The 24,820-nt window shown below is 39.6% G+C and overlaps 2 protein-coding genes across 15 annotated transcripts in view; one reads left to right on the top strand and one right to left on the bottom strand.

Annotated features, from left to right (window-relative positions):
* thrb (thyroid hormone receptor beta) overlaps positions 1-24,820 on the bottom strand; it is a 519,521-nt gene that overhangs the window by 247,343 nt on the left and 247,358 nt on the right. For 9 of the 14 annotated variants that reach the window (XM_084132029.1, XM_084132036.1, XM_084132037.1 and 6 more), the window contains one exon: positions 21,305-21,371. The gene's annotated coding sequence lies outside the window, so the exon portion shown is untranslated. Of the gene's footprint in view, positions 1-4,425; positions 4,506-21,304; positions 21,372-24,820 lie in introns of all 14 variants that reach the window. The other 5 variants (XM_084132038.1, XM_084132019.1, XM_084132018.1 and 2 more) reach the window with 1 other exon arrangement.
* On the top strand, positions 4,713-11,984 carry LOC311094234 (uncharacterized protein). The gene is made up of 8 exons (XM_084132042.1): positions 4,713-5,113; positions 5,222-5,884; positions 5,987-6,173; positions 6,577-6,643; positions 6,723-6,777; positions 6,866-7,097; positions 7,202-7,346; positions 11,377-11,984. Exons 2-7 carry the CDS (start codon positions 5,840-5,842, stop codon positions 7,303-7,305), a joined length of 690 nt encoding a protein of 229 aa, XP_083988168.1. The 5' UTR covers positions 4,713-5,113; positions 5,222-5,839; the 3' UTR covers positions 7,306-7,346; positions 11,377-11,984.

Below are 24,820 nucleotides of genomic sequence, written 5' to 3'. Positions count from 1 at the left end.
TCCTCCACCTGGATGACCTTGCCTTGTACCACCTGCCAAGCGAAGAGTACCAATCCGAACTAGAGATTCCATCCTTCTTTAGGGATCATAACTTCACTCTAGATCCAGAACTGGAAAAGTGGATTACAGAAGGGGGGTCACAAATCGTTGATATAGCTCCCCTGGACACAGCCCTTCAGGCTTTGTCTCGATTACCCATCCTGAACACATCACCGGTGGTCCAAGCCAGGACCGCAGCTGACACTGCACTGTGCATCTCGACAATCATCGGACACACTTTAACCCTGGGCTTGGCCTACATCCTGTACCGAAGAATCAACTAAATGCGAACCTCCACAGCCAAGCTCACAAAGGCAGTCTCCGGAGGCTTCCGGAGGGGCCCTCGGAAAGATGCCTCCCCGCCAGAGAACGCTGAAAACCTCATCGAGCTGAGCCCTCAGTCCTAACAACTACCTGCCGCATCCTACCATCTGATCCACCTGCCATCTGACCATTGTTACCATGATGGTGCGACAAGGCCCACACACACGGGTCCTGCCGAACCATCAAGGGGGGAATGTAGCACAAAGCAGATGGTCAGTTTCTGCTATCTTGATTAAATTACTGGATTCCAATCAACAAACACAGGCTCTGTTGTTCCTGAACTGTGACGACGAGCAAACGGCGTCTACCATTTGCATAAATCATTGATTGCCGATCTGAGAACACAGATCTCTTCTTCCCGAATAAACAAAAACCATTCTGTTTTACTGCTCTGCTGGGATCTGCTGACCAGCGAGGCGCCACACTGGCGAGACCTCGCGTAACCCCCCCCAGGATTTCCCAACACGTATTAACACTTCAGAACAACAAAACATTGTTTAACCAGATGTTCGAACATGTGCCCACTGTAACCTCATCAGTTCAAGAGAACACGCACACACATACGCACACACATACGGACTTCCCCTGAGTCAGAGAGCAAAAGTTCACCACGCGGTGCAAACTTCGAATGAACTGCAAATGACTCCCGCTCGCACCGACACATACACACACACACACAGAGACACTCGAATTTGCATCTAGGACCACGTGTGATCAAAGATTACCCTTTTAAAATTGTATTGAAATGTGAAAAAGTATTTCTTGTTGTGTTTCATGGTCTCTGTATGACAAATCAATATAACTATAAGCTTTACGATGGTTTACGAACCCAATGGTGTTGAATCTTTAACACAAAGTACCAGAGGATGCATTCTTTCATTAATACCAGTTTATAAATGTTTTATAACCAAGTTTATTTCTTCTGTACATCGTCCCAAAAGGCGTGTACTTTACAAAACAAAAGAAGGTTGCCGCAACCCGTCCTCCCAAATGATTGGGTTATGCCCGTTTGAAGGCGTGACCTTAGCTCCTTCAAAACACGGCGCCATGCGCACCTCTATGCTGCTGTTCGCCAGAGAGAGGTTCTTCTTCACTACAAGCTCCAACAGGAGTTCTTCGTTTACTTTCTAATTTCGTTTTAAATCTAAGTCTTTTCTTTTATCTACCTCAGTTTGATATTTTGTCCTTCGTTCAGTGTATTCACGAACGAAACGAATGCACGATTAGTCATCTTTGTACGTGCTGCGGCTGAGTCCATTTCATTCTCCACTTCCAAACGAAAGACGCGTTGGACACGTTGCTTTTTCAAACCAGCTGCACAAAGGGGCCATATCAAATCTGAAAAGAAATGCTGTTTTAAGGTTGTCTGAGAACTTCCTAAGCCTTTGGGTCTCTTTGTGAAAGAAACTGTTTGAACTGTTTATGTCCTGAGAATCTATTTCTCTCTCTCTCTCTCTCTCTCACTCACTAAACCTCTTTCTCTCTCTCTCTCTCTCTCTCTCTCTCTTTTCTCTCTCTCCAATATTCGTATGATCATCATTTTTGTATTGTTTTGTAATGCATATTTACTCCTGCGTGTTTTAAGTAGTATACGTAATCTTAGTTGTTTTATTAAATTCCATAATCTTTGAATTGAATCTGTTTCATTGTTCCATCATTTAAAGTCCCTGAAGATATGATTTAAGCTACAAAGCTCTACTTGGTTTTGATTATTGAGAGATCTAAAGTGCCTTGCATGACAATATCCATCCTTGTGGCCAGAGGAACGGTATGGTCGTTGTTTACAAGCCTGTAAGATTCTAATAAGGAAGTCGCATACAGTTTGCTAAACGGACAGATTGCACAATAACTAAATTCAAATTACATGAAATTTACCCTGACAATTGATACAATTGTACCGACCTATATGAATAATTACTACGAGCAATCGTGGTAACTATTCATATATGGTCAGGCTTAGACTATTCCCTATTTGGGATAATTTAATTTGTGTATGCGATAAATATTCATCATCTGATGAATATTCCCCCTCATTTGAGTTATTAATTCCCTACAACAAAGTCATTGTCGCTACAACGTTAAATCCTTTGTTGCTGCCTGCCTCGTTTGTGTCCAGCATAAGGATTCCAGGTCTCGTCCACAAGGTCATCTGCTAAGCCTAAGTCCCTGCTCGTCCTTGGTCACATATTTCTATGGACGTTGTAACGGGTCTACCACTCTCCCAAGGTAACAAAGTGATTTTGGTAGTTGTGTATAGATTTTCAAAAGCTTGCCACCTTATACCATTGCCAAAACTTCCTTCGGCTCCACAGACTGCTGAGATTGTATTGCAATCTTGGGCTTTCCCCAAGATGTGGTTTCAGACTGTGGTCCTCAGTTTGCATCCAGGTTCTGGAAGGCCTTCTGACAGCTTATTGGGGCTTCAGCCAGTCTATCATCTGGGTTTCATCCCCAGTCTAATGGACAGACTGAAATAACAGACAACCTTGAGATGTCTATCTTCATCCAACCCAACGTCCTGGAGCAAACACCTGATATGGGCAGAATTTGCCTATAATACTCTTCACCATTCCTCAACGGGTATGTCACCTTTTGAATGTCAGTTTGGCTATCAATCTCCTTTGTTCTCTGAGCAGGAGTCTGAGGTGGGAGTTCCGGCTGCCCAACATTTAGTTCAGCCATGCCACAGGGTGTGGAGTAAGGCCCGAGCTGCGCTTCTGAAGACTTCATAGCTACAACAGCAACGGGCCAACCGCCGCAGACCAGCACCATCTCTACGTCCATGGCAGAATGTCTGGCTGTCCAGCAAGGACCTTCCCCTTAAAGTTGAAGAACACAAATTGGCTCCCAGATTCATAGGCCCCTTCAAGGTTTTAAGGAAAGTAAACCGTGTTTCCTACCGTCTCCTACTTCCCAAGTCTTTGCGCATACATCCCACCTTTTATGTTTCCCGCTTAAAACCTGTCAAATACAGTCCTCTGTCAAATACAGCTCCACAGATCATCGATGGCCAGCCAGCAGACATGGTCAAGCGGATATTGGACACTCGACTGGTTTGTGGTAAACGGCAGTTTCTAGTGGACTGGGAAGGATATGGGCCAGAGGAACGGTCTTGGGTCCCCACTCGCCAAATCCTGGACAAAAATTTGATTAGGGACTTTCATCATCTCCACTCAACCGAGCTGTTGGGAACGACAGGTGCCATTCCTAAAAGAGAGCGTTGTTGTTATTTCTACCCAGATTAATTTCTCCTTGGTTAAATGATTGTAATGCTCTCACCTCTGTTGAATCATACCTAATATGAAGATGTCTACATTCAACTATATAAAGACCTGTAAATTACCTGAAAATTACATAGTAAGAATTACAATTAATGAAAGATTCAATTGGATACACTTGTCCAGAAAACACATCTGTGAACGTTTTTGTTTTTACCATTTTACCACAATGCTTGCACCATCCACATCAAAAATTACCTACCAAAGAACCAAGACATTTTATAAGTTTTAAGCGACAGATAGCCATGTAACAAGCTTTTCTTTCCTGTGCAACTTCAACAGTGATATGCTGTTACTAAACAAACCTTATTGTCAACCTGAGACAAACCTAAGGCAAATTAGTAATACATTTAAAGGAGCATTTCACCCGTGGGAACATTAATCTTTATTGAAAGTGGGTAATATATGTAGTCGAAATGTAACATAAATTTCTAATTCGGTGCCTTCTTGACCGAGTTAAGACAGAAAGTAACTTTAGGGTGCATTTGTATGTAAAACCACAACTCCCACAATGCACCACATTGCACAGCTCCACAAGCCACTCCCACTAATCCAGAACACCGCCTATGAGGTATCCGCCTATCAGAGAAAGCACTCTTCCGTCTACAAGGCTAGCTACCGTGAGAGTTTGAAATTCATTTCACAGGAAAAAATTAGTTAGTTGGCAAACTCATTATTGAATTACTCCTCGTTACTATTTATTTTGAAATGGTGAACTATTGCATGGTACCGGGATGTTCAGTCAGAACAAGGAAAGGGCAAAAAGTAAGTTTTCATTCCCTACCGAGAGATGTGGAGCGATGCAAACAGTGGCTAAGGACGATGAACCACCCGATGTATTTACAAGACACAGCCATGGAAGACCTAAAAAACAAGAGGATTTGCACATTTTAAAAAGGAAGACTTCGAACAAAATGTCCTGGGAATGGAGAGAGTCGCTCTTTTGGATACCGCGATTCCGTCGGTGTTTACCTTTCCAGATGACGATGAACAGCCTGGAACATCTGGCACTAGCAGCGCTAAACGCATTCGCTTGGAGGTAAGAGACTTGCCCGACTCTATTTCTGATAACACACATACAGTCGTCTGCAGTAAAGTAGGACATCAAATATGAGTTGTATATAAGTTGGCTGTTTACAAAGTAAAACTGCCGTCTTCCGCATTTTTTCCTTGCTAGTGGTTCTAATGTGTCGGCGTCACTAAAACTCCACTCGTCAACAGTGAAGAAGCAAATTAGCAATGTAACGTTAGAAAGACGCTTCAGCAATGTTCTATATAATTTTGCTGGTATCGATCAACCTTGTTTGGCGTTAGATGTTATTCAAAAAATTTTATGTTATTGAACGTTTGGCATTTCAGAGTCTAACAGTGTCTGCTGCTGCTTTGGTGTCGTCGTCGTCGGAAGATGATGATGAACAATGTCTTCTAACCTCAACACCAGTCAAGAAACCTACCCCTATCCAAGCAGCACAGTTTGTAACTTTGTACAGCATATTGTCTCTAACGGAATTCTTAAACTAATGTATGGTTGAAATTAGTGGAATTTAACACTAAAAAGAAACCTCTTTTTGATTTTACAGTCACCATGCCCAAGTACACCTGGAGGCCTCAATACGAGTGCCAGCAGCACTGAAGTTTGCCCAACCGATGAAAGTTATCAGCTTGAGTCAACCATCCCCCCCAAATCATTGTCATCATCAGAAGAAGAAGGTGTAAAGGACTGGCGTGAAAAGAAGATCATTGTCAATGAATCCAGCCTCATGTCACTATTCAAATTCTGCCAGATGTGCGGGAAACCAATTTCTTCAAAGGTCATCTTTGATACTGGGGCACAGAGGAAGGTGAAATGGATTTGTCTTGGGGGCCATTCGGGGACTTGGACATCTTCACCTGATGTTAGAGAAATGCCGGAGGTGAATCTCCTTTCTGCTGCAGCTGTTCTGTTCAAGGGTGGAACATACACGGAACTTTCAGACTGGTGCAAAACCATGGGTGTCCAAATGATTGGACAAACTACATTTTACGCCATCCAGAACACGTATTTGCACCCTGCTATTGAGAACTTGTATGAAGAAAGAAGAACAGAAATATTGGCAAGAGTTTATTTGGAACAGTAGGATGGGAAGCGGCTACACTTGGCGGGTGATGGCTGATGTGACTCGCCAGGTTTCAATGCGAAATACTGTCACTACACGTTTATGTTAGACGATACAAAGGAGATACTACACACAGAACTGGTGCAGGTAAGATACATATAAATGTATGCAGAATAACAATAATGGAAAATTACTGCTGCTATGTTGAAAACTTTGATAACATCAAACTTATCAAAATTGAATCTTTAGTCTACAGAGGCCACTAGCTCTGGAGCCATGGAGCCACTGGGTTTTAGAAGGGGAATGACAGAGCTTCTGGACTTGGGCCTTGACGTGGAGGTGATGACCACGGACCGCTCCGCATCAATACGGAAGACAATGAGGGAACAATATCCTAACATCCAGCACGAATTTGACATCTGGCACACAGCCAAAGGTATGTGTTTTTTACCATTCTTGTAAACACACGCACGCAATTCTCCACACTTCTCAGGACACCTCATTGTGTCACTCCTCACCCCCTCCCAGATCTGTGCAGCCTTGCTGAACTCAGCCATTGTAGAGGTGTGATCTGTTTTTTATTTAACCACAACAACAAACAAACCACACATCTACACTGGCTAAGGGCAGCAAAGCTTTGGCGCCAGGTGAGGTGTGAAAGGTGTGAGGTTAACTCAATTATCATAGACACAGTTGAACAAAAGTAAATAAATAATAGCTAAATAAACCTAAGCCAAAAGGTGGATATAAATGGCTCTGAGAGGGTGAATGTGGACAATGCATAAATAAATGGAAAATGTTGGTGTTTGACCAAAATTGTGCTGCATTTACGAACACAGGTTTCCGGAATAAAATGCTGATGAAGAGGGAAAAAAAGGACAATGCAATCCTTCAAGCATGGTCCAAGTCAGTGTTGGTTTGTAATCTTGCAGAAGTTCCATTGGTTTAAAAGGTTTGAAATTACTAATTTCAATGTCTTTCACAGGTCTGTCGTAAACCACATGTGGTATACATGTGCCACAAGTAAGGGGAACATAGAGGTAAGGTATCATAAGCTGCAATAAAATTTATATCTGATTTGTTTCTTTTTTAGTGTTAGTATTATTTAAAATCTTTTCTTTCACACAGGCACTGAAAAAACGGTGGAAATTCATTACACACCATGTTTGCAACGAACACGAGTGGAGAGATGATGACGGAAAACGGCATCAGTGTGACCATCCTCCTCTTACTGCCCAGGACCAGAGGATGCGGATGTGGATTGACAAAGACTCAGTGGCATTTCAGGCCCTGTCGTCGCTGGTCCTAAACAAAAGGCTCTTGAAAGACCTCGACCATATGGCACTCTTCAAACATACTGGTGAGAATAGATGTGCTTTTACTCTTGAATATTTTTCTATATCCTAATCAACATGTTTTAATTAGTCCTATCCATCCTCTTTTCCTATTTGTAATTGCACACAGGGCCATTGGAGAACTTTCATAGTGCTATGCTGAAATACCTCCCCAAGCGGCAGGCCTTCTCATACCATGGAATGAGGGTCCCACCTCGCCATCCTCGACCATAATGAAAACATTGTAAAAAGGAAACAAGCCACCACAGTGACAGGTTTGTTACCATGTATGCTCTTCGAATAGTATAATAACCAAAATTAGAATGTTAACAGCTAACTGAATTGGCATACTTTTTTTCTAAAAAGTGTGTAATATTATAATATTATATATACAGACCCTTTCCAAAAAATTAGAATATCATGGAAAAGTTTATTTATTTCCATAATTCCATTCAAAATGTTAAACTTCCATAGATTATAGATTCAGGGCCCACAACTTAAACGATTTCAAGTATTTAGTTGTTTATTTGTACATAATTTGGGCTTCCAGCTCATAAAACCCACGAAAACAGGATTTCAAAAAATTTGAATATTACATGAAATCACACAGTAATTACACAGTGATACCATGGTCATTGAACCAGGTTTTGGTTATTTTGGCAGTGTGGGAAGGTGCAAATCCTGCTGGAAAATGAAGGAAGCATGAAGTGCTCTGAAAATGTCCTGGTAGACGGCTGAGTTGACTCTGGATTTAATAAAGCACAGTGGACCAAAGTCCTCTTTTCTGATGAGAGCAAATTTTGTATCTCATTTGGAAACCAAGGTCCCAGAGTCTGGAGGAAGAATGGAGAGGCACACAATCCAAGATGCTTGAAGTCCAGTGTGAAGTTTCCACAGTCTGTGTTGGTTTGGGGAACCATGTCATCGGCTGGTGTTGGTCCACTGTATTGTCCACTCAACGCAGCCGTCTACCAGGACATTTTCAGAGCACTTCATGCTTCCTTCAGCAGACAAGCTTTATGGAGATGCTGACTTCATTTTCCAGCAGGATTTGCACCTGCCCACACTGCCAAAATAACCAAAACCTGGTTCAATGACCATGGTATCACTGTGTAATTACTGTGTGATTTCATGTAATATTCAATTTTTTTGAAATCCTGTTTTCTTGGGTTTTATGAGCTGGAAGCCCAAATTATGTACAAATAAACAACTAAATACTTGAAATCGTTTAAGTTGTGGGCCCTGAATCTATAATCTATGGAAGTTTAACGTTTTGAATGTACAGTGAGGAAAATAAGTATTTGAACACCCTGCTATTTTGCAAATTCTCCCACTTAGAAATCATGGAGGGGTCTGAAATTGTCATCGTAGGTGCATGTCCACTGTGAGAGACATAATCTAAAAAAAAAAACCCAGAAATCACAATGTATGATTTTTGAACTATTTATTTGTATGATACAGCTGCAAATAAGTATTTGAACACCTGAGAAAATCAATGTTAATATTTGGTACAGTAGCCTTTGTTTGCAATTACAGAGGTCAAACGTTTCCTGTAGTTTTTCACCAGGTTTGCACACACTGCAGGAGGGATTTTGGCCCACTCCTCCACACAGATCTTCTCTAGATCAGTCAGGTTTCTGGGCTGTCACTGAGAAACACGGAGTTTGAGCTCCCTCCAAAGATTCTCTATTGGGTTTAGGTCTGGAGACTGGCTAGGCCACGCCAGAACCTTGATATGCTTCTTACAGAGCCACTCCTTGGTTATCCTGGCTGTGTGCTTCGGGTCATTGTCATGTTGGAAGACCCAGCCTCGACCCATCTTCAATGCTCTAACTGAGGGAAGGAGGTTGTTCCCCAAAATCTCGCAATACATGGCCCCGGTCATCCTCTCCTTAATACAGTGCAGTCGCCCTGTCCCATGTGCAGAAAAACACCCCCAAAGCATGATGCTACCACCCCCATGCTTCACAGTAGGGATGGTGTTCTTGGGATGGTACTCATCATTCTTCTTCCTCCAAACACGTTTAGTGGAATTATGACCAAAAAGTTCTATTTTGGTCTCATCTGACCACATGACTTTCTCCCATGACTCCTCTGGATCATCCAAATGGTCATTGGCAAACTTAAGACGGGCCTTGACATGTGCTGGTTTAAGCAGGGGAACCTTCCGTGCCATGCATGATTTCAAACCATGACGTCTTAGTGTATTACCAACAGTAACCTTGGAAACGATGGTCCCAACTCTTTTCAGGTCATTGACCAGCTCCTCCCGTGTAGTTCTGGGCTGATTTCTCACCTTTCTTAGGATCATTGAGACCCCACGAGGTGAGATCTTGCATGGAGCCCCAGTCCGAGGGAGATTGACAGTCATGTTTAGCTTCTTCCATTTTCTAATGATTGCTCCAACAGTGGACCTTTTTTCACCAAGCTGCTTGGCAATTTCCCCGTAGCCCTTTCCAGCCTTGTGGAGGTGTACAATTTTGTCTCTAGTGTCTTTGGACAGCTCTTTGGTCTTGGCCATGTTAGTAGTTGGATTCTTACTGATTGTATGGGGTGGACAGGTGTCTTTATGCAGCTAACGACCTCAAACAGGTGCATCTAATTTAGGATAAAAAATGGAGTGGAGGTGGACATTTTAAAGGCAGACTAACAGGTCTTTGAGGGTCAGAATTCTAGCTGATAGACAGGTGTTCAAATACTTATTTGCAGCTGTATCATACAAATAAATAGTTAAAAAATCATATATTGTGATTTCTGGATTTTTTTTTTTTAGATTATGTCTCTCACAGTGGACATGCACCTACGATGACAATTTCAGACCCCTCCATGATTTCCAAGTGGGAGAACTTGCAAAATAGCAGGGTGTTCAAATACTTATTTTCCTCATTGTAATTATGGAAATAAATAAACTTTTCCATAATATTCAAATTTTTTGGAAAGGGTCTGTATATATATATATATATATATACAGTGGTGTGTTTGCCCCCTTGGTAAATATGATCAAATATGGCTGTAAAAAATAAATCTGCATTTTTAATCCGTTTGATATTTTATTTAAAAAATGTGCAAAAATCTAACCTTTCATTGAAGTGAAATAATTGAAAGTGGGGGGAAAATCACATTATGAAATAAATGTTTTTCTCCAAAACACGTTGGGAAAAATTGTCTGCCCCCTTTTATTAAATACTTTTTGCAACCTCTTTTTTCCAAGATAACAGAGTTTTCTCCTATAATGCCTGATGAGTTTGGAGAACACCTGACAAGAGATCAGAGACCATTCCTCCATACAAAATCTCTCCATCCTGTTCTCCGTTATAAGATTTCTAGCACAGGCTGTCAGGTTTAGATTTTTTATCTGTTGGTATTTGATCGAATCCGTGATGCCATGTATCTGAACAAGATGTCCAGGACCTCTGGCAGAAAATTAGGCCCACAGCATTAAAGATACAGCAGAGTATTTCATTTTACACATGGAGTACTTTTTTATCCCTGTGTGCACCAAACCCATCTTAAGTGTTTGCTGCCAAAAAAGCTAATGTTTTTGTTTCATCTGACCATAGAACATTTGAAAAGTAACTGACACTACTGGAACTTCAAATGGCATGGGTTCTCTTTTTGGCAGCAAACACTTAAGATGGGTTTGGTGCACACAGGGATAAAAAAGTACCCCATGTGTAAAATGAAATACTCTGCTGTATCTTTAATGCTGTGGGCCTAATTTTCTGCCAGAGGTCCTGGACATCTTGTTCAGATACATGGCATCACGGATTCGATCAAATACCAACAGATAAAAAATCTAAACCTGACAGCCTGTGCTAGAAATCTTATAACGGAGAACAGGATGGAGAGATTCTGTATGGAGGAATGGTCTCTGATCTCTTGTCAGGTGTTCTCCAAACTCATCAGGCATTATAGGAGAAAACTCAGAGCTGTTATCTTGGAAAAAAGAGGTTGCAAAAAGTATTTAATAAAAGGGGGCAAACAATTTTTTCCAACGTGTTTTGGAGAAAAACATTAATTTCATAATGTGATTTTCCCCCCACTTTCAATTATTGTACTTCAATGAAAGGTTAGATTTTTGCACATTTTTTAAATAAAATATCAAACGGATTAAAAATGCAGATTTATTTTTTACAGCCATATTTGATCATATTTACCAAGGGGGCAAACACTTTTTCACACCACTGTATATATATATATATATATATATATATATATCCAAATATATTTATTGGGGAGAGAACTCTACTACAATCAAATCTTCATTTATATTTTCTGTGTTATTATATTCCTTGTCATTTACAGGAGAAGCACGGTTCAATCAAGTATACTGCAAGAAGTCTAAGCAATGGATATTGAAAAAAGTCTTCACGTCACACACAACAAAGTTTGTCGGAGACCTCATCGAGAGAGTCCTGGAAAGTAGACGCAATCCGAACATCAAGTTCCGAAACCCAACCTCCTCACTCGCCCTGCCACAACCTGATTTGCCACCCAGCATTGCCCCTTTACCAAAACCATCAAAAGAGACTGCCAAAGCATTGTTCAAAAGCTGCTTCTGAGACCTCTTCACATACAGTAGCACCCAACTCAATCTCCATCTCTCTCACTACTGTTCTGGGACAACACCATCTGTGCCTTTTTATATTCTGCAAATACTGGATGTATATATAAATTATTAGCTTTAGCTAAATTAGCTATTATCTTGTTTAGTTTTTATAAGTATGCCCTTGTTATTTAAATTTCTTGTCTACCCATGACACCATTCTTAAATCTGTGAATAAAAAAACATATTTAATTCTTTCTGTCTACACTAAAGTTCAACATTATAAACTTGAGAGGAAACTGATTTAGCAAATGACATAATGCAATTTAGACTTGCAAAGTAAGAATAAAAAATGATGTAGGCATGACCTATGATTATTTTGCTATTTATTGTCATGTAAGGCAACAGTTGGTTACTAGTTCCACTTATGAAATGTTGGTCGTCCAATAGCCTAACTATTTATCAAACATAAATTTGGAGCAACACTATTGAGGACAACAACAACGTGAATGTGATCCATTTATTTAAATAATTATATCAACAACAACAAAAATAATAATGTTAAAAAAAGTTATAGTTCCTCCTGAGCGTCCTCAACTTCTTGGTGCCCGCAGTACTGGCCATCTGGAGCTGGATATTTCAGTCGGATTGCCTGCACGACACAAGCGGGTAGAACGACACGACGGCCTCTACCCAATCTCTCGCCTTGCAGGACCCATTCGAGAAAGTGTCAGTAGGCTGTTAGGTGATATTGTCTACAAGACATTGAGCACACAGTTAGCGATGTATGGTCTTTGCGTGCCACAGTAGTAAGCAATGGAACTGTAAACTGTTTGTGCAGTAAAGAAGGTAACAGCTCAGCTCAGCTGGCTGACGTTACGTATTAACCGGGAATAATATTGTGATAATTCTTGAACAAATTGTGTACATGCCACGTTGGTATAAGAAATAAAATAGAAACACTACAGTCAGACATCCGTTTGTCCCTGCAGGCTTTGGCTGTCGTTTCCAGTTTACCTTTGGGATTCTGAAATATGTCTCCAGGTATTGGACCGCTGTCCATATGCGGTGCGAAACTAGGATGGTTCACAACACAAACATCTGTGTCCTTGTCTGCCTCAGACATTTCATCCAGGAGAAATTGGCATCTTTGAAATTCTTTGCAGCGAATGGACTCTTATCTCTCTGTCCATAGGTGCACAGTGAGAGCACAGGCACCACCAGTCCGCCCCAGCTCGAGCCAGTCTGGGCTCCTCATCCGCGACAGGCAGGTCTTCTGCCTCGGCTGCAGAAGCCGCAGCAGCCGCCTCCTGTTCCTCCATCAGCCTCAGCTGCTCTTCGCTATATTGCGGCTCGTACAGATAGCCACGAACATCTGTTTCGAGCATCAGACTTTCAAAATCCTCTGCTTCCATATCATGTTTAGTTCCTTCCGCCATTCTCGTAACTTCCCATCTGGCTCCACAAGCGCTTGTTAGCTTAACTTCCAAACAAGATGGCGGATATTTATTTTAGTTTCTGAAAGTGAAGTCCCACCCACTGATCTGTAATAGGTCTGTAGCGTGAGTGGGTCCCACCCCTGGAAAAATGAGGAACTAGTGTTTGTAGTCTCATCCCCTATTCAAAGAAATGGGAAGTCCTGCTTAGATTGATGCAAAATGACGATTTTTACGTCATTATAAGCAGGAACTCAAACACTTAAATCCTTATTTCTCCCGTCTCAGGGGAAAATGAGGGAATAATGCACGACCATTCCAAAATATGACTGGGTTTCTAACAATACAAAGCTTAATGCAAATGGGTGAAGTGTCCCTTTAATAAAAATAAAAAGTAAATAAAGCATATTATTGGAGTATGTTTTATAAGAAAATACTATTTCAGTTTTATAAAATTTCACTTTTAATTCAATGTTACGTTCCACTTCTTTGTAATCATTTGTGAAATGCAGCAATTTTAAGTGAAAATGGTTTCAAAGTAAATCCCACACCATTTTTTTTTCAGTGTACTCACCACTGCAAATAAATACCTGCATTGGACTGACCGGTATAAATTTGTCACCATGACCATATTTATATATGTATCATATGTACTCTAAATGACTTCAAAGCAGCTGCATGCAGTGGTGTTCTGAAATGAAGTAATTTCAAGTAACCTAATAATTTTCCATGGTTGAGTAAATAAACATTACATATACTTAAAAAAAAAACAAAAAAAAAAACAGTACCATTCTTAAATTTCAGACAAGTGTGCGGATGTGGATGTGAGAGGTGGGATTTATCGTGAGAACAGTGCAATAGCCAATCATAGTGCAATACAGGGATTGCCTCCTCTCATGTGACTTTTCACCATTCATTCTCAATTACCCCCCACCAAACTCACGGCACATTTTAGGGGGTCTATTAAGATGCAATGGGCTCAGATTGAGGCACTGAGGAGGCACTGCCTTAATAAGACCCTGATAGTGTATATGTGTCCAAATTTAATATTGATACTTTCTTTGGCCTTTTTAAAAAAATCTTTAATTAGATAGGACAGTTACAGATCAGACAGGAAAGCACAGGGTAGAAAGAGGGGAACGCGATCGGCAAAGGACCTCGAGCCGGGAATTGAACTCGGGTCACCGGAGGTGCAATTGCATGCTGCCAATGAGGCTTTCGGCTCCAACATTAATTATGCTTTCTTGTTAGTACTGTAGTATCTGCTACAAAACCAAAAGGATTTATTGCAGAGCACCTGACTCTCACATTAAGTATAACAGTTTGGAACAAGTTTGGAACAGTTTGTAAGGACCATGTGATGTGCTGAGCTTTTAGTTAATTTTGTAGTGAGGATAAACTAATTTGCTTAAATACATTGACAGAAACAGCGGAATGAACAAGGACAGCAGATGGTGTTTTCATTAGAAGGCAGTGTCTGGTTAAAGAATAAACTGCCTGACTTTGTTAGCATGTCCTCTCTATGCTGATCATATTACACGTTTTCTAATGTCACCGTGGACAAACTATGTGAGAAAATAGTAAAAAAAAACTATATTAATATATTAAATATAAACAATACAATACAATCACAGATCTGCATATCCAATGAAAACTGTCTTTCTACTGTCTGTCTGTCTGTCTATTTCTCAGAATATATCTCATGTCTCATTTTGATATTTTCTGAATGGGTGGGTGTTGCTGCAATATGCATCTGATAAGGTGTTCAGGGCGTTTTTCGCACAATGCAGTTGTTATACTGTTCTGACTGACCATTGCTTACAGACTCAAGTCATAACCACTTCAGTCATTATGACATTCTGGTCTGCTTCAATCGTTTTTCTTTCACCAGTCAAACATAAGTATGATTACTTAAAAAAAAAATATATATATATATCACATCTCTCCTAAAAAAAAATCGATTGAGATTTGGGAATCTCTCTTATTGGTGGATCTCATGGCCCCAAAGGGTTGTATATAATTCTACCATTCTATTTAGCGTTACAACATAACAATCTGACACAAAACTTGTGCTTTATTTATTTATTTTTTGGTGATGATAAACTGCATTTTAAGTAATTAACTCAATCATCAGGTATATGAGGGAGAAAGTGACTTGTGACAACATTCATGGAAATAATATTTGAATGAAGATGTGTTTTTTTGCAGTCGATGTGTTTCTCTTTTCCAGACACAAATAACTTTACTTATAATTAATATAATTAGGTATAATTTAATTATATATAATTAAGTATAATTAAGTATTGAGTAATGAGCAATCAAGCACTGTGTGACCCACATCAGAGCTGCCTATCTCTCACTGTGAATTGCTGAGCTGCTCTGATGATGTAAGGCAGTTGTTCCCAACCCTTGGGAGCTTACATGCTTTGAGGTCAAATATGGATATGAAAAACCTTTTCATATAGGTAGTTTCTAGGAATGCTCCAAATGATCGGCCACTGATCAGAGCCAGTTGATAATGTAATAGATTTTTTTATTGGACAAGTGGCAGCAAATCACACATCAATCATTCATCATACATTAAACAAATTCATCCATATTATACAGAAAAATTAACAATAAAAATAGACTATAATATAATAATGATTACGATTGGCACCTAAGCCATACTTTCAAACCCTGTTTAAAACTGCCTATGCTTCTTACTGTCTTGAGTGTACCAGGTAACCAATTCCAAAGGGTAGTTCCAGCATAAAGAAAATACTGTTTGCCCAGATTAGTGTTAAATCTGGGGGGTACAAAATCTGTTGAGCTACCCCTAGTGGAGTACCTGTGAACTTTGTTTACTCTATTAAAATAATTTCTAAAATATTTGGGAACATCTCCATAAACAATTTTATGTACCATACCCAGCTGCATCTGAGACACTTGATCCTCAAGTTCAACCATCCCACCCTTTCAAAGTGGGAAGATTCCAGATGAGTTCTTATGGGAAGGTCTAAAATAAGCCTTATTAATTTATTTTGAGACGTCTGAAGCCTATGTTTCAGGTTCCCTGTGACACCATTGTACCACACGCATAATCAAAATAAGGCTGAATTAAAGCTCCTGCCAGAATTAGCTTTGTTTTTTCATCCAAAAACTTTGATATTCTGGCCAAAAAACGGACTCTCTGATTTACTTTGGTGATTACCTTTTGGGCCTGACCTACTCCAGATAAGTTGCAATCTAACATACATCCAAGATAACTTATTGATTCCTTGGCAGTAATTACAATATCTCCAGCTAGGACCTTAAAACCAGAGGCTTTCTTTAACTTTATCTTTGTTCCAAACAATATAGATTAAATTTTCCCTAAATGAAGTGATAGTCTGTTATCAGCCATCCACATGCTAACATTTAGAAGTTATGCGCTAAGTATGCTTTCAATCATATATTTATCCTTGTGAGAAACAACCAGCGTAGAATCATCTGCATATAAAAAAAGACTGCATGAACAAGCAGACTTTAGGTCATTTGTATATAGCAGAAAGTAAAGTGGACCCAAAACGCTCCCTTGAGGTACCCCACAGTCCATGCCTTTTGGTTGAGACATTTTCCCCCCAATGTGCACTACTTGCGTTCTATTCTCCAGATAGGAGCCCACCCATTTCTGTACTAATTCACTAAAACCCATGGCTTTCAATTTATACATTAAAACACAATGGTCGACTGTATCAAAGGCTTTTTGTAAGTCTAACATGACCATGCCACAGAAATTTCCATTATCTACCTCCTTTTTTATATAGTCAGTTAGAAACAGTAAACAGGAATCCATAGAGTGAGATTTATGAAAGCCAGACTGGAAGTCATAAAGTAAGTTTTGTGATTTTAAGTAATTATCAATCTGTTCAAAAATTATCCTTTCAATTATCTTTGACAGACAACCAAGAATTGAGACAGGTCTATAATTACCAGGGTCTAGTTTACTCCCTTTCTTATATAATGAAATCACTCTGGCAATCTTAAGGTCATTGGGAAAGTATCCTTTCTATCGACCTGTTTATAAAATGAGTAATGCTCGGAGTAATGATCTCAGCGGCATCCCTCACGAATCTAGATGGAATAGAATCTAATCATGTGGCTTTAGAGCCATCAAGCCTCTTCAGCTTCTCAAGAACAAGTGCCTCCCTCACCTTTTCAAAAAAGAAACTCCCTGCCTAGACACCTAACTGAGAGTAAAAGTCCTGCACATGACTTTTACCATATTGACCAGTCTGGCCTTTTCCACAAGCTTCCTGGCAACAGATGAGAAATACTTATTAAAGCTATCTGCTACTATCTCCTTCTCTGATGTAATGTTGTTACCAAGATCTAGAGTGATATTAGTGTTTTTTGTTTTTAGCCTTTTACTGTAGCCAAGTTGCTTAAGGGATTTCCATAACTTTCCTGAGTCATTTCTGTATTCAGCAATTTTTTCATTGAAATATGCCTTTTTTTGTATTGACCACTAATCTGTTAACTTAATTTCTTGCCTTTTTATTATCAGCCCAACTCTGCTCATCCTTGTTTTCTCTGAATTTCCCATACTTCCTATTTCTTATCCTAATTGCCTCAAGTACGTTGTCATTTACCCAGGGTTCTGTTCTCTGCTTTATTCTAATTTCTTTATATGGGGCTATTTTATCTACAGCTTTTAAAAACATATTTTTAAATAAGCACCATGCTCTGTCCACATCACTACATTGCAAAACCATAGACCAATTCATTTTATTTAAACAGCCATTCAGCGCTTCTTTGCTATACTTTTTCAGTGACCGGTTTTTATAGAAGTATGATAGTTGAGCACTGCTTGCTTGATCTTTCTAGTACAGAAAATAATAGAATGGTCACTCAACCCATATTTTATAACTCCGCTTTCTGTTATCCTAGATTTGTCTGACACTAGGACAAGGTCAATCGTGGTTTGGGTGGTAGAGCACACACGTGTAGGTTCATTAATCAACTGATGTAAACTATAGGAGCGACAGAAATTCATCAATGCTTTATACCCAGAAACATCACTTTTCTGAAAATCAGTGTTGAAATCCCCCAACATGATAACTTCAGATTTAACCAAGTCCATGCAATTTGAGCAAACATCCTCTAAAAGTTCATAAAACTGTGTTTGATCAGGCAGTCTGTAACATGCGCAATTTAGTATGGGCTTACTCTTCGGTAGCAAAATATCTAACCAAACCGCTTCAACCTGCTCACTATTTAAGTCCATTCTATGATTAAAACCAATGTCCGCTCTTACATATATACACACCCCTCCACCTTTGCGGTTTCTATCTCTCCTAATTACCAAATAGTTCTCCAATTCAATTTCAGCGTCCGTAATGGAGTCATCCAGCCATGTCTCGGAGAAACAAAATATTCCTACCTTTCTGCTTTCGCTGAGGTGTCGGATCTCTGTGATTTTCGGGAGAAGGCTTCTGACGTTGAGATGAAGCAGGTGTAATCCTCTCGCCGACATGAAAGAATCCACATTCGATATCTCTTTATAGACACCCTCCAGCTCTTCCAAGAGTGCCTGCTCCACGGTGGCCTGTGGATCCAAACTCCTGGCCTGCTCCGCACCGTGCTCCCAGATCACTGTCGCGTCTCCCAGCTCCGCATCTCCACCACTTCTCCCGGCGCCTCCACACATGCTTCCACTCCCTTCAGCGACACTCATGGATAGGAATTTGTCCCCCGCGTTTGGATGTCTAGGGCAAACCATCGCACATGCCACTTGACATCGTATTCCTTGGTCCAAATTTCCGCATCGGGCCCAGGCATTGATGTATATCTCCAGATAATAATAGGCAGATGCAAATTATCAATTCATCACCATTCACTTGCTTTTTGACCACACATTTATCATTGCGCTTGGCTGGATACCAACATGGATAGAGAAATGTGTCCATGAGGATTTTCTTCCCATAACCAAGTTGTTTTTTAAGTAAAAGTTTGTTTGAGTGAGCATAGCAACTATGCAAATGCCCCTCGAAACTGATTTTAGGGCCGTTTTCTAAAAAAAATAAAAATAAATATGTATGCTAAAAGCACCACAAGCACACCACACTTGCCAGCTGCCATCCTGGGGAGATGTTTGTCTCGGGTATGCGTTTTTTTATGAAATTTTATGTTCTGTGTTAGAAATTCCAACTTTAATTGAGATAGCACTAACAGATAGCACTAACAAGCACATGTAGTTTTCTCACACACGCTGTCCTGCATGACTGTCATCACAGTCACAGGGTTGTAGTTTTCTTTTTTTCTATATTACTTTTATACAAATATATTAACTCAAATTATGTGTTTTGATGCCTTGTACTAATGTGTTTCTATATTGCTTTAATAAGAATGAGGAAATGAAAGACACGCATTTTTGTATTTTCTTTTTAAATTCTTATTTTATTTGTGTATTTCTAAACATTATATGATCACTTTTAAAGTGCAAAGTTGTGATACACAGCAGAGCAGCATATCTCTCGGTGTGGATCACCGAACAACACTGTATCTTAGCCTTGTTTGTCCCTGGTCCAATAAAGGAGGAAGCTTTGAGTGATTGTTCACCTGCTCTCAGAGTGATTCCTTGCACACAGACACAGTCACAGTCTGCTCTCCTACTGATCATTATCATCTTTTATTCCCCCTTTCCTGACACTAGACCAGCAACTAGTGGACCAAAGAGACATTCCAGGTGGGGGAAGGTAGCCACATGCAAAAGCAAAGGAATGTGGGGAGAGTAACTCTCACTATTTTCCCATTAAAAAGATACATAAAGCCCATAAAACTGACTTAATTATTTTTCATATTCTATAAATGAACATGCACATCCCCAAGACGTGTGTATGATTATTACTGTCGTGTAAAGTGTCTTTTGTACTGTATACTGTTTTATGCATGCTTTATGATAGAACCACTAGATAATGTAACCTTATTGGTATTATGCTTCCTATCAAATTAATTATAGTGTAATGCCCTACACATATGTGAGCATTACCTCTTCATAGCATGTTTTGTATTCTTGTTAGATTAATTCAGAGTATGAAGGGACAGAAAGGGCTAATCCAGTTACATATGCAAAATACCATGCTCGAAGACACAGAGTTGTAAACTTACTTCCCGTCCAAAGTTTTAAGTTCCTATTGGCTCACTAACCCCCTGGAGAAGTGACCTCCCTCAGAGGTTAAAGAGCACCCACAGAGTCCTCTCTCTCTTTCACATCAGCCATGTGTAACTTCCTCGACCATAACGGAGTCAAACTAACACTGCAATTTCATCATCATTCCTTTATTCAACACAAAATAAATCGATTGCAACTTCAGCACCATTGAACAGAACCATCAAGACATTCTCCTGCGACTGCACATCCGGACGCTCATTCCACGGCTAAGGCAATGTAAGTATCGTAAATTTAACTAAACAGAGGTTAAGTATAAGCAGAAGACCCCTTGCTAACAAGGTGCTTTAAACTAAAAATACTGATGGTTCTTTCTGATGGTTAAATTACTCTTTTTACTAAGGGGCCCAAAGTGTGCCAATAAAATTACACCATTATACCATCCCCACACCATTACACCCCCACCACCAGCCTGAACCATTTTACCAATCTTCTATTGTCTAATTTTGGTGAACCTGTGCAATTTGTAGCCTCAGAATCCTTACAGTCTTCTACTGCTGTAGCCCATCTGCTTTAAGGTTTGATGTGTTGTGCGTTCAGAGATGCTCTTCTGAATACCTCGGTGGTAATGAGTAGTTATTTGAGTTACTGTTGCCTTTCTATCAGCTCAAACCAGTCTGACCATTCTCCTCTGACCTCTGGCATCAACAAGGCATTTTCAGCCACAGAACTGCCATGTTCAAAGTCACTTAAATCACATATCTTCCCCATTCTGACGCTCAGTTTGAACTTCAGCAGATTGTCTTGACCATGTCTGCATGCCTAAACGCACTGAGTTGCTGCCATGTGATTGGCTGATTAGATATTTGCGTTAACAAGCAGTTGAACAGGTGTACCTAATAAAGTGGCTGGTGACTGTGTGTTTGTGTGTGTAATATGTATGAATAAATATGTCATGAAAATAAGATTTATTTAATTGTTTATATTTCAACACCGAATTGGAGAAGAAATGTAATTGTAATATTAAAAACTGCCTTAATTGCAATAAAAAAAACCTTATATACAACTGCATTTGATTTTTGAATAAATTTGATATTACACACAAACCACTTTTCTTACCAGCAAGACGTGGGAGCGCTTAGTCCTGCCACGGCTGAGGTCCACAAATCACTCCCAACATGAAAATCTAGAATGAAAGGTTGAGAGCGATTAGAATGCATGATTAAGCAATCTCTCCAGATATACAACATCTCAAAAACAAGTTAATAATCAAGAAGGTTTACACAAAATATTATTTCATAACAACTGCAAACCATTTACTATAATGCAGGACAATGCATAATTTGTTTCCTTAAATGTATTTTTCCTTTACTTCTGGTGTGTCCTGCACAGAGTCCTGCACGGGTCATGTTTGGTAAACCCGCACAGAACACCCGACCCGTTATCTGACAGCAGCACTTATTTAATTCCGTACTCAACCATAGACTGTAAAAAATATGGACAAAGCGTCTGTGACGTCACCCATAGACTTTCTGAAGAACGGTTTTGAAGCCGTTTATGGGGGGTATGGGCGGCGCCATCTTGGAAAATCTTGGGAAATCCTAACCCTGCCCACCTTCTGGCCAATCCATATAAAGGACGCAGCGCGCGTCACTCAGCTTGCTCTGCTTATCTCTGTGTATATTTTAGGCAACGAAATATGTTATAAAACACCATACTAACTCTTTTCGTTTTCATTTAAAGAAATCTTAAACATTATAGCCACACAAATGTGGTTCAGGCAACACGTATTGATTATATTCACTGCATATAACGTTTGCCTATTTATAAAAAAACAAAATATAAAACACAAACCTGCCTCTTTTCGTTTTAAATATAATATAAAAATATTAAACATTTTAATATGGTCCAGGCAATATGTGCATTTGTACTAAACAACAGATTTTGCAGTAAACAACATTACAGATTATCTTCGTTGTATTAAAATGACAAAACTCAACCCAGTCTCTTTTTGTTAAATTTCAGTTTTATCAATATTAGCTATTATAAAAGTATACGTAAAAGGTACAAGAAGCTATACAAATAAAGCAAACAATTCAGTCAAACATACAAAGTCAGCGCTCTAGTCTAACCATACAACGGTAAAGTTAAATAGCTTATAAAGTTATGAAACTTCCCCTCAGCCAAAACGATTGCCCAGGGAACAAATTATAGATTCACGAGACCAAAAATCGCCCATTAGATATAGACAAGATGAATTATATCTCATGTTTAACCACTACAGAGACGCCAGAGTCAGCGGCAAACGTCAGAACGACTAGCCGAGGAAAGGCCGTTCCAGGCGCAGAACATGCGCCGAGCGTCCACTGATCGTCTGGATCTAACAACTGGATACAATTTTCATAAATCTTAAAATAAACCACATATTTGAGCTTTAAACAACTACATTCTCGCCTGAAAAACTCTACACTACACTCTACACTCTAAACTTAAAACTACATTTCATGATACAGAAACAGTAGTATTATATTTCAACCGTGTTAAAAAATGGCGCTTCTTATGTTGTCATTCTCCTTGGCGCAGCCTATGCTCGTTATCAGCTGTCAATCAAGCTGTCAATCAATGTTAACCACGCCCTTATTTGTCATACATTTTATATCTAAATACGATCTAAACTAACGAGTTAGAAAAAAATTCACCCCCCTCACAGTTGTCAGGCACTCGGAAGCTATCGAAAAATACAATAAAAGTCCATGGGACCAACCTGTAAAACATGAATTTATGCTGTGAAAACTGATATTTTAACATGGGGTCTATGGACATTTGCTACCTTTTGGGACCTTCCTCTAGCGGATTTTCGATGTATTGCAGTTTTTCGCACTTCCGGGTAGGCTTCATTTTTCAGATTAGAATGTTGCCGCTTGTACTCAACCCGACCGCAGCCTGAACCGCACCTGCATTAAATCTACTACATCAGGTAGACAAAAATGATTTATTTTCTCAAGTAACACAAGCAATCAAACCCAGTAGCGCGGGAAGGGGGGTTTCTGCGGGTGCTGCAGCCCTGCTCGTCATAGCATCAGCACCCCCTGGTGGGGGGCTGTGGACTAACATAATATTGTATTTAAAAACGTGAAATAAAAAAATAAATAAATGGACAGTGTTAACTAACGCTCTTATGCCTAATGTAGTGTGAGTGTTCAAGCTACGGAGAAAATGAAATAAAGTTTGAATTTGTCATGCTTTGTTCCGATCAGAGCATGTGAGCGGAGATCGAGCGCATTTCTGAATATTCCGCTCCGCTCGCTCATTCCGCTCAGGGTCGCTCGCTCAACCCAGAATGGCCTGCTGGTTCAAAAATATGTGGAATAAGGGCTGCCTCCGACTAAAGTTTTTTTTCTAGTCGACTAGTAGTTGTTCATTTAAGCCATTAGTGGACAAACCGCCCCTTTATATTAATTTAATTACTTAAATAGGCTATATACAGGGTAATGAGCGTGTACATAATAGCCTATAGCCGCACTCAGGCACACAACCGCACGCATAAAGCTTGCCACAAAGAACCGGCAAAAGTATGAATGTGTCAAAAATAGCATGGAGACATTTAATTGTTTATTAATAAACTGGTGTTTCCTGTGTCGTTGCAAAGATGAAGTTGACGATGCGGACTCGCCATAAACACCAGAGAGAAATGCACATTTCATATGGATTACATAATCAGAGAGTAGCCTATTTCTTTTCGTTTTGAATAGTTTCGCTTAAAAGTAGACATTTCAAGCCTTTTATAATAGATAGCCTATATTTCTCAAATCTGTGAGGCACAAGCTGAGTTTCGGCGCCCTCCAGTTCACGTGCAATGCAAGTGATCGCGCCGGCGCCTTATTACATTGTCTGCTATATATTTGCTTCTTATTTATTAAATACAGGCAATTGGTTGATAAAACATTGATCAAAATTAAGATACAATTTCTACAAAACAAAACTCAATGAAGTGTTCAAAATCATGTCTTACCCACTCCATGTCTCCAGACATATTGCGCATCTCATAATGTATTATTATCTTTCTCATGCTGCATGCTCACTTTCATAATCAACATTTATTAAATAAAAAAAATAACATTAGCCTATAATATTTAAACATAAATATGAAACTAAAAATGTTTTCTTTAATGGCTACAACATGTATACAGTACAGATAAATTTCATGTCTTGTCGTCAGCCACAATAATGACGTCACATATTTTCCAACCCAGCCCTCAGCCCCCCTCGCATGAAACAGCTTCCAGCGCGCCTGATCAAACCGACATTAGGCATTCAGAGTTGAAGAAAAATAGACATTTAAGAAATATAGACATGCAAACCAACATGGTAACAATTAACAGAAAAAAAGATAATAACATGCATCCGTCATAAACAATACAAACATCTGCATCATGTGAGCAGCCTTCCCATACAGGATATTTAGAACAAATGAGCATAAATCACACCATAGGATATACAGACGCTTAGAGGTCTCCATAAATTAAAACAACATATAGCCAAATATGAGCCTTTACTGTCATATTATCGGGGATGTTTTAGTGGATTCTGTCACGGTTGATTTATGCACTGTTTCCTCTGTGTCTCGTGTCACTG

Source organism: Abramis brama (assembly GCF_963993115.1).
Source record: "Abramis brama genome assembly, chromosome: 12".
Taxonomy (NCBI): domain Eukaryota; kingdom Metazoa; phylum Chordata; class Actinopteri; order Cypriniformes; family Leuciscidae; genus Abramis; species Abramis brama.
Note: the sequence above shows the minus strand (reverse complement) of the source record. Positions and strands in the feature narration are given on the sequence as shown.

What these genes read in the sequence shown, in the direction of transcription:
- LOC311094234 (XM_084132042.1), top strand. Translation starts at nt 5,840, where the DNA reads ATGTTAGACGATACAAAGGAGATACTACACACAGAACTGGTGCAG. An exon ending in TACACACAGAACTGGTGCAG is followed by an intron (nt 5,885 to 5,986) that starts GTAAGATACATA and finishes TTGAATCTTTAG; the next exon opens with TCTACAGAGGCCACTAGCTC. An exon ending in GGCACTCTTCAAACATACTG is followed by an intron (nt 7,098 to 7,201) that starts GTGAGAATAGAT and finishes AATTGCACACAG; the next exon opens with GGCCATTGGAGAACTTTCAT.